The sequence below is a fragment of the Pongo abelii genome, chromosome 15 (assembly GCF_028885655.2).
Source record: "Pongo abelii isolate AG06213 chromosome 15, NHGRI_mPonAbe1-v2.0_pri, whole genome shotgun sequence".
In the NCBI taxonomy this organism is placed as follows: domain Eukaryota; kingdom Metazoa; phylum Chordata; class Mammalia; order Primates; family Hominidae; genus Pongo; species Pongo abelii.
This window is the reverse complement of record NC_072000.2, coordinates 100,089,640-100,100,321: the sequence shown is the minus strand read 5'-3', so window position 1 is coordinate 100,100,321 and position 10,682 is coordinate 100,089,640. Positions and strand designations below refer to the sequence as shown.

General features: G+C 49.5%; 1 protein-coding gene across 1 annotated transcript; it reads right to left on the bottom strand.

Moving 5' to 3' along the window:
* Positions 1-959: 959 nt before the first annotated feature.
* Positions 960-7,204, bottom strand: TCL1B (TCL1 family AKT coactivator B). The gene is made up of 4 exons (XM_002825075.5): positions 6,980-7,204; positions 2,689-2,859; positions 2,259-2,327; positions 960-1,660 (listed from the first exon to the last, which is right to left on the bottom strand). Exons 1-3 carry the CDS (start codon positions 7,160-7,162, stop codon positions 2,274-2,276), a joined length of 408 nt encoding a protein of 135 aa, XP_002825121.2. The 5' UTR covers positions 7,163-7,204; the 3' UTR covers positions 960-1,660; positions 2,259-2,273.
* Positions 7,205-10,682: the final 3,478 nt, after the last annotated feature.

Below are 10,682 nucleotides of genomic sequence, written 5' to 3'. Positions count from 1 at the left end.
TAGGGTAGTGATTCTCAGCCAGGGGCAATTTTGCCCCCTCAGGAGGCATTTGGCATTTTTGGTTCTCACAAGTTGGGGTCAGGAGATGCTTCTGGCATCCAGTGGGTGGCAGCCAAGGATGCTGCTAAACATTCTACAATGCACAGGACAGCCCCTCCCCGCAACACCACTGGGCTTGAGCAAGCCCGCTCCAGGCAAACACTGGCGTGCCTTACATACCATGGTAAATTGTGATTGATGCTTCCTAATATTTTGTCATACAGAAATGCTTCACTTGAAAAAGTTTGTCTTACACTATCTTTTGCTTACACCTGTGATTTACTTGGGTTTTTCTGTACCCCACGTTCATGAACATATTTCCCCAAACTTTCTATGAATGCTTTTACAGATTCATTTTGTAAGGTTGGGATTTCAGCTCATGGGTGATTTTTTCTTGTGAGTGACATGAGGGAGGGAATCCCTTCTCCTTGCTACCACTGCATGGTCACACTGACCTGCACTGTATCGTCCTCTTCTTCCTGGTCACAATGGTGGCACTGCTCAGTGCCTTGGCCCCCTGCCTCATCCCTCCCTGCTCAAGGACTCTGCTCCTCTGTCATGTCATACTCTCCCACACATAGGCCCTTCCTCCCTTGCACCTGCATTCTGCATCTCCTGCAATGACATGCTGTTGCACTGTCTCGCTTTGGGAGCTCTCCCTCGCTCCTGGTTCTCCTGTGCGCACCACGGGCTTTCCTGCCCTTTCACAGCAGGGCTTCACCCAGAGCCCGCACGAGTCTCCTCCCCTTCCTTATCTCCCGCCGGCGTCCTGCTGCTGAATGGACCAATCACAATTTCCTTCCCAGTGTGGAAAAATATGAAATGGATCATTAAAATGTTACCTTCACATTTCGGTACAAGAAGCTGCATTTCTATGCTAGAAAGAGGTCAAAGAGAGGCTCCAATTCAGCACAAAAGTGGACAGTGAGCAATAAAGTTTAATTAACCAGTACTGTGAGGTCAGCTTCATGGACTAGCATCCCTTCCATGAGCTGAAGGACTGAACAAGCAGAAGCACAGGCCAAACCCATCCCTCCATGCTCCCCACTGTGCAGATGGGCTCAATGAGGCTCCGGCGTACATTGCTTGCTCAGCACTGGATCTATTTCGGGCCAAAGTGTCAGCGGAACTGATACCCACAGGGCATCCAAGTCCACATCCAGACTGGGCTCCCTCTGCGGCCATCTCTTAAACCGAGCCACTGCCTGCTGATGGTGAGTTTCCAATCATGAGCTGTACTGGGGGTGCTGGAGGCCTGGCTGGGCACACATCCTGGTGGGTATGAAGGGGATTTGGGAGTGGCATCTAGAAGATCAGCATGAGGGGCACAGAGGAGAAAGAGAACCCACAGCTTGCAGCCAGCAGAGGAAACTGGCTCAGTGCACAGACACGGCCCCTAGTGAAGCCCATCCAGGCCAGTTGCCCTAAGTGCAGATCCGAGCAGGACAGGACAGGACTGATAACTAAGGAAAATGAGAGAAGCTGAGTGTGCAGGGGCTCCACTGCCTTCTGCCCGCAAGGAGGCTATGCTGGGTGTGCAAACAGAAGAGCAGGTACATGAAGATCCTCACTGAGGGGGCATGAGGAGACACCAGGCCAGAAGAGGCAGGGCCAGCAGGGCCTGGGAGAAGACCAAAGGAGATAGTCAGTGAACTATGGGGGAGCCCAGCACCCCATCCAAGCTGCTGGGGTCAAAGGCAAGTCCAGTGCCAGCCCCTCCAATGGACCAGGCCCTGCGTGGCCTGCTCCAAGCTGCTGCCCATCTGAGAGGAGCCCTCTGTGGGTCAGTGCTGGGTCCTCCAAGGCCACCGTCACATGGCATCTCAGTGCCATGGTTAAATCTAGGGACCCGAGATCACTAGATTCACCGCTATCTCCTGGCTGTATGGTCTCAAGGAAATCATTCCCATCCCCAGAGTCTTAGTCTTTTCATCGTGAAATGGGACATTAACATGTACACCTCACAGAATTCTCACAAGGATTAAATGATGAGTCTTATTCGATGAGATCCCATGCTTTAGGAACTTATTATGGGGGCCCACCCACGGTGGACCATCACATCCAACGGGCTGGAGAGCAGAGGTGACAGGTGGCTGTGTAAGAAAAATCTCAGGAAACAGCAGGGAGGAGAAGGAGGCCACGCTGTCTTTCTGAAAAGAGGAGAGATCTTCTTGCTTTCGTCTGATCCCTACACCGAGACGCACAGGGCCCCAACATACCAGCCACTCCCAATGTCAGTCTTTCCTCTCTGGCTGATATGTTAGGACCAGCTGCTCCATGGAGTCGATCTGCAGGAGAGGGAGCAGCCATCAGAACCTCTGGGAGATGCTCCTCCAGTCGGCCTTAATGGCCGCCCATGCAGGCTGGCAGCAGCAGCAGACAGGGGCGAGGCAGGTGGGAATTCCAGCTTGTGGATTTCCCTAGCCCAAGGAAGGCAACCCTCCCTCCCTCACCCACTCTGCCTGCGTCCCACATGGGAACTCATGCACCAGTCCACCCACACACACTCAGGCCTCCTTGAAGGAAGACTTGAGCAACAGGAAGAGGACAGACAAGCACCCCAAGGGGGCCAGGGGTACAGAAGAGAGAGGGCCACGGCAGTCACCAGGGGCCACCTGTTGCTTTCACCTAGAACCACCACACACTTGCCTGGCCATGGTCTGCTATTTCCCAGAAACTGGAATCCGCTGCTCGGTACTTCTTCCCAGGGTAGAGCTGCCACACGGCGGGCAGCTGGGAGAAGGGCATCTGGCCAGAGGAGAGTGGCTCCCGGGTGTGCACTGCCATCTGCCACAAGTGCACCGTGATGCTGGGTTCATACTGAAGGGACCAGAGAAGAGGCGGCAAATCAGGGATAGGGTTCCCTGCCAGCTGGGCTGCACACAAGCAACGCAGGCCTAGATGCTCTGGCCCGGCCAGTGGGCTGCCAGGGTCAGAGGTAAATGTTTTCAGAATTCCAGACCAAGAGCCTTGGCACTGGTGCTTGTGGCTTCATCTAGGATGGCTGGGGCCCTTCTGGCCCCCTCTGACCTGCATCCTGCCTCGCCCCACTGCAACCCCCAAATTTAGCCACTGTTTCCAACCTGTCAACACCTTGGGTTAAGGCTGAGTAGTCTCTTGGGGCTCCATCCCTGCTATTGCCGTAATTTTTTAAATCTTCGTTTTAAAAACAAGATATCCATGGACTCCTGGATCTGAGGGTGATAGATATTCCCGCCAAAATACACTGCAGTTCTGATCATGACCTTCACACACCTATAGTAAATACACGAAATAAGGCTGGGAGCAGTGGCTTATGCCTGTAACACTTTGGGAGGCCAAGGCAGGAGGACTGCTTGAAGCCACGAGTTCAAGACCAGCCTCGGCAACATAATGAGACTCTGTCTCTACAAAAACTAAAAAATTAGCTGGCCATGGTGGCATGTGCCTACAGTCCCAGCTACTTGGGAAGCTAAGGTGAGAAGATTTCTCGAACCTGGGAGGTAGAGGCTGTTGTAAGCTATGGTCAGGTCACTGCACTCCAGCCTGGGAGACAGAGCAAGACCCTGTCTCAAAATAAATACATAATAATAAAAATAACAAAATTAGGCTGGTACTGGAAGTTAGAAAGATGAAAGGAAAAGTAAAACCAAAGCTTCCTATGTTATTCAACAAAATGGAAAGTCTTTTACACAATTTTCTAAGTATTTGTCTTCTTTTGTGATAAAATGTCTTTTTGAATTAAGAATGTTAGTGCTCTATCAATCAGACATGTTGCGAATAATTTTTCTGTTTGTTGTCCTAACTTTTTTTATGGACTGCTTTTGCAAAGAGAAATATTTTAAATTATACGGCAAAATCTCTCCTTCTCTGTGTAGTCTGATTGTAGATCAGAGATCAGCAAACTAAGTCTGGCTTGCCATCTGCTTTTGCAAATAAAGCTTTATTGTAAATAAACTAAGGCTCCTTCTCTCATTCCTTTACCGTTGCCTTTAGCTGCTTTTGCACTGCAATAGCAGAGCTGAGTAGCTGCAAGAGCATAGCTCTCAAAGTGGAAAATGTTTACCATCAGATCCTTTACAGAAAAAGTTGGCTGATCTTTGCATTAGATGTGCCCAGGAAGCCTAATTCCCACCCTAAGACATCGATCTATTTTTAAGAAAGAGGGAAAAAAATACTTACTAAATAGGTCCCTTATCCCACCCATTGCTAAGTTATTTGAAGAATCCATTCTATTTCCATTGAATCATTTTTTTTTTTAATCTTAACTGTTTTTTTTGTTTTGTTTTGTTGGTTTTTTTTGAGACGGAGTCTCGCTCTGTCGCCCAGGCTGGAGTGCGGTGGCTGGATCTCAGCTCACTGCAAGCTCCGCCTCCCAAGTTCAAGCCATTCTCCTGCCTCAGCCCCCTGAGTAGCTGGGACTACAGGCGCCCGCCACCACGCCCGGCTAATTTTTTTGTATTTTTAGTAGAGACGGGGTTTCACCGTGTTAGCCAGGATGGTCTTGATCTCCTGACCTTGTGATCCACCCGCCTCAGCCTCCCAAAGTGCTGGGATTACAGGCGTGAGCCACTGCGCCCGGCCAACTGTTTTTAAGAGTACAGTTTGGTGGCATTAAGTGAATTGACATGTGGAACCGTCGGCGCTATCCACCTCCAGAACTTTTTATCTTCCCAGAGACTCCATACCTGTTACTAACATTAACTTCCCATCCCCGACTCCCTCCAGCCCCTGGCAGCCACCATTCCACTTTATGAATGAGACCACTCTGAGTACATCATAAAAGAGAATCTGTCCTTCCGTGACTGGCATGTTTCATTTAGTATAATGTCTCCAAGTTTCATCCATGTGTCTGACTTTTAAGTGTGAATACTTCATGGTTTGTGTTTTGTTTACCCATTCATCTATCAAAGGACACTGGGACTGCCTCCACCTTTTGGCTAGTATGAATGATACTGCTGTGAACGTGGATGTATGAATACATGTTTAAGTTCCTGCTTCAAAGTCTTGTGGGTATATATCCAGAAGTGGCATTGCTGGATTGTGCCGTAATTCTCTTTTCTGAGGAATCCTCATCCTGTTTTCCATAGTGGCTGCACCATTTTACAGTGCCCTCCATTAACACTTTTTCAGGCTTTTGAAAAACTTAAAATATTTGCTCCACAATTTTTGCATGCTTTAGTGTATGTACAGAAAAGCCTTTCCATGTTCTCTACCAACATTTTTTGAAACAACCTATTTGAAGATTTTTTAGGAAATGTGTTATATTGTTTAAAATGTCAGTGAACTGGCTGGGCGAGGTGGCTCGCCTGTAATCCCAGCACTTTGGGAGGCCAAGGTGGGCAGATCACTTGAGGTCAGGAGTTCAAAACCAGCCTGGCTCACATGATTAAACTTTGTCTCTCCTAAAAATAACAAAAAAAATTAACTGTAAAAAAAAAATCGCCTGTAATCCCAGCTACTCGGGAGGCTGAGGCATGAGAATCACTTGAGCCTGGGAGGTGGAGGTTGCAGTGAGCCGAGATCACACCACTGCACTCCAGCCGCAACAGAGCAAGACTCTCTCATAAAACAAACAAACAGGCAGTGAATTGTTTACGATGACCTAAATGGCATTTTTTTTTTTTTTTTTTTTTTTTTGAGATGGAGTCTCACTCTGTCACCCAGGCTGGAGTGCAGTGGTGCGATCTCGGCTCACTACAAGCTCCACCTCCAGGGTTCACGCCATTCTCCTGCCTCAGCCAACCGAGTAGCTGGGACTACAGGCGTCCACCACCATGCCCAGCTAATTTTTTGTATTTTTAGTAGAGACGGGGTTTCCCCATGTTGGCCAGGATAGTCTCGATCTCCTGACCTTGTGATCCGCCCACCTTGGCCTCCCAAAGTGCTGGGATTACAGGTGTGAGCCACCGCGCCCGGCCCTAAATGGCATTTTAAATATCCGGATAAGCTTTTACCATATTACACTAAGGTACTGCCAGCCCCCCATTTCCATGGATACTGCACCCATGAATTCGACTAACCTCAGATTAAAAATATTTGGGGAAAAAAAGAAATTCCACAAAGTTCCAAGAAGCAGAGCTTGAAGTGATGTGTAGGTGTAGCATTAGGTGTTATTAGTAATCTAATTTCAAATATAGGAGAGGATGTGCTGAGGTTATATGTAATTACTACCCAGGTCATTTTCCATCAGGGACTTGAGCATCCACAGTCGGTCCTGGAATCAATTCCCCACCGCCACCCACACCAGAGACTCTACTGAATTTACTTTATCCCTCAAAGACTGGCTGTGATCTAAAGCCCTCATCTACAGCCATTTCCTGAGTCATTATCATTATCACCTGGGGAGCTTCTGAAAAGTAAAGATTCGAGGACTCCACCCAAGCCTCCTGAATTAATTTCCAGAATCTGTTATCAGTCAAATGCTTCCCCAGGCCATTCAGGCGGTGAGCCATGTATGCGAGCATGTCTGTGACTAGCTTGCCACAGAGGTATATTATTCTCATTTTGCAGATCAGTAATCTGAAACCAATGTCACATTCATCCTGTTGGCCCACCTGGTGCCTCCAGGTTGCAATGCTTTTGCTTATACTACTCCTGCCTCCTTTCTAGACCTGGAGAACTCCTACTCATCCCACAAAGCCCAGCTCAATAGCTGCCTCATTTGTGAGCCTTCACAGCAGGCACTGGGAATGGCACTAAGCCCTGAGCTACCTTAGCCTCGGCTCCATCACGCAGGACCACGTTATCTCATGTGGATGAGCTTGTGCCTGTGGTCCCTTTACGGGGGTGTTCCTGGGGCCAGGGCTGGGCATGGACATTGCTGCCCTCCTAGACCTGCACAGAAGTGAGTTTTCCAGTGCGGGTGAGAACGGTTCCCTCTGACCCCCACCGCGGTCCCACACGGGCATGGGTCAGTGCGCAGCCCTCCCCACAGCCTCCCCTCGTGCCCAGGACTCACTCTGCTGCCCTGGGAGGCGCCGCCCTGGGAGCTTGAGGCCCTGGTCCATTCCCTATGCGAGGGATTGAACCGCACGACCACAGTCACCCAGGTCCTCCCCTCCTCATCTTCGTAGATGCCAGGCCTCCGGATCCACAGACGATCAGGGGGCACCCCTAGACGCACAGAAGCTTCGGAGGCCATGGCAAGTCTGCATCCGGAGCCCGCCTCGAGGCTCACATGTGTACCTTTCCAGCTGCGCAATCTCCTTAAATGGAGCAGCTCCGGCGTGGGTGGGGCCCGAGCTGGCAGGGGGGGCGGGGCCAGTCGGGGGAGGAGGGAGAGGAGGAGGGAGGAGGGAGAAGAAGGGGGAGGAGGGAGGAGGGGTGAGGAAGGAGGAGGACGGGGGAAGAAAAGCAACCTGCAGCAGGGGCTAGGCAGGGACGAGGCCAAAGAGCAGTGGAGTTAGGAACCCGGCCTGGGTCTCCTGGAGGGGCTGTGGCTGGACCAGGAGCTGCTGGAGGCAAAAGGGCGGCTCCCGGGGATAGAGTTGCCCAGGCCTCACCCCAGGCTTCTGCAAGGAATTTGGCTCCTAAGACCTATTCCACCTCCCTTCCACTGGTCCCAGTCCCTCCGCAGCCTCCTCTTTGAGCACCCCTGCCCAATTTTCTGGCAGGTGATTCCCCTCCTTTGCTCCCCGCGACCCCCTGCCAACCATCCTGCCCCAGATCCTGAGCTGGCATGCACGACCCTGGTCTCTCCCACCCGTGTGGCCATTCCTTTAACAGGACTCTGTGTCAGGGACCCTTCTTTGAGCTTAGAGGCATGGGGGGCGGGGGGCATTGTAACCTCAGTGGACTCTTGCCCCTGGAGGTATCTGGTGAAGGCGCATCCTGCACAAATCAAGCTCCCACTCCTTAGAAAATAAGCCAGTGCACTATCAGCATCTGAGATCAGGATCAGGTAAAGCCCACAGAAACAAGGCCATGGGAGGCCACGTGGCCACCTGGCCAGCCCATCCTTGGCCATGGGGCCCAGAGTGCCCACTTGGCCTGGTCGTCTTACTTGCTCGACTTTCTCAAGAGGCCTCAGAAACTCAAAAATATAGCAAGAAGCAGGTCCGTTCTATAAGCACCCTGGGCTGCTTCTAAATGCACCATGAATAGGAACCTCTTCCTTTTGAAAACCACAAGCACGATTCTTCTAGTTCAAGTGAAAATTAGTATTGAGATGATGCCAGTCTGCTGGGGAGATGTGAAAATGATTTCTGGACAGTGCTGATCCAGTGTAAATGGCAGGTAGGATAACCACTTTTGAAGAACTCCCTGGGCAGCTTCTGTGGAGGTCTGAGCCTTGTTTTCACAGCAATTCCACCTCCATCCCCAGTGTTTTTCCAAGGAACCAACACTTGGGGTGGGAATGGAGTGGGCCGGGAAGACAAGGGACATCATAGTCTCATATAATGTGATCCATACGTGGAATCACGTACGTGTGTCACCTTTGCCATATTCTATTGGTCAGGGGTAGGTCCTACCCTTACTCAAGGTTATGAATACCAGGAGGCAGGGATCATGGGGACCCCTGGTCTCCTGGGCCCCCCGAAGCCTGTTTGCTGTAAGTACCCACCCTATGGGACTCCTCTGAGGATCAGATGAGGCTGTGTGTAAAGTGTTAAAGCCTGACACATAGTGAATACTTGAAATACCCTGGTCAATAGTTATGTTCTCAGACTAGTTCCCTCTCCCAAGCAGAATCCATCATTCCTACCCTTGTAACCCCAATGCAATTACTATTTATCTCTATCACTTTCTGTTGCAAATATATATATATTGATATTCTCAACCTCACTCCCTGATGGGCAGGTGTGTGGCTGTCAGTGGGGTTGGAGGTAAAGGTTGCTTAATATGTGGGGAGCCCATATGCCATGTCAGTCATTTTTCATAGGGTATCTCACTAACACCTCCCAACAACTCCATAAACTAGAGACCGTCACCCCCATTTCATAGATGAAGTATCAGAGGCTTGAGTGGCTTAGTAACCTGAATGAAGTGGGTAGCAGAGGAAGGATATGGACCCAGCTGTTCCTGGCTCTAACATGCATGCTGTTTGTTGACTGCCTTGGCCAAGTTTGGCTCATTACATGGAAGAGGCAGAACCTGGAGTAGGGAGATCCACAGTGGCTACTGTAGAAATGGTGGTGGGGTCTGAAGATGGAGACTGAGAACACCTTGCCATGAGTGGGTGGTCAGAAGGTAAGTAGAGGTCTCCATAGGCAGAAAGAAATAACTACCAGTTAGCCTCGAGGTGGAAAATATATTGCTTCACCGATCACCCTCCTTGGCCAGGTCTCCCATCCCTCAACCCTTGGACCTGGTATGAAAAAAGCCACGGAGCTGCAGGTGAGAACAGTTTGGTCCCTGGTCCTTCAGCTGGCCTTTGTCCTTGTCGTGTCTGAGATAAGGCTATGTCTTCTGGCCAAGTTGTTCATCTCTGGTACCTGTGACCTGAAGGATTCACTCTCCGGGGTAGGTGTCACCAACGTCTTTGAGAAGCACTTTGATCTCTCCAGAATTGCTCCCAGGATTGCCTGGTACTGATGGTGCACTCATGCCTGGGCCCAGAGCTCTCCTCCTCCAGGAGAGGGAGCCCTTCACAAGCCCCAAGCCCCTGGGACGTGGAGGCCGGACACCCACTTGCCAGAAGGATTCCAGACCACAAACAAGGAGGCTCTGTGCAGGGCTTGGAAGGCTGGGTAAGAGTCACTAATACCTCTGCACATTTCTGTTCAGCTCCTCCTAGGTACTGGGCCAAAATGGCAGGGCAGACAAGCTGCCAAAGGCAGACAGCCTAGACAGAGCATGGTTTAGATGGAACTGGCAAAGTTGTCCCACTGAGGAAGCAGCATGAGTAGACCTGGAGGAGAGGTAATTCAGGGTGTGTCTGGAGATCAGGGATAATGAGGATTATCCAAGCTCATATGATAAAGAATAAGAATGTGGTAGTGGTGGGGTGGTGGGGGCAGGGGTGGCGTTGATGATCCATTGTAAGCATCAAACACGCCAGTTCCAGCAGCTGGTTTTGAATGACGAGCAATGAGTGTTTGAGACAAAGAGTGACATAAGAATGTACTTAATGTTTGAACTAATGATAAAAGCAAAGAGTGGCTTAGTATCAAGTAGATCATGACTACTAGAGAAAAGACTGGATGGGGATTGTGCAGATAATAATAAAAACAAGAACGTCCAAGTTCCAGCTCTGCTTATTTCAGACAGTGAGCAGAGCAAACTTGCAAAGTGGTAAAAGAAAGTCAACCCAACCATGGAACTGAAGAATGAGGGTTTAGGAAAGTTTTGCTTATATACACTATTTTCTTCTAAAGGTTTTATTTAGATTAATTTTTCCATGTTGATATCCAATTAATGCCATTTATTTAAAAGACTATGCTTTGTCTACTGTACTGTATTATTATTTCTGTCATAAATCTGGGAACATTTATGTATGAGTCTGTTTCAGGACACTTTTCTATTCCATTAGTCTGTTTGTCTCTCCTTGTGTTGATATCACATTGCTAATTACTATAGCTTTAAAATAGGTCTTTGTATCTTATTGTAAGATTCTGTTTCTCTGGAGAACCCTAATATAGCTATTCTCTTCCCTTTACATATCCATATGCATTTTAAAATCAGCTTGTTAATCCTCCCCACCTCCAAAAGCCTGCTAAGAT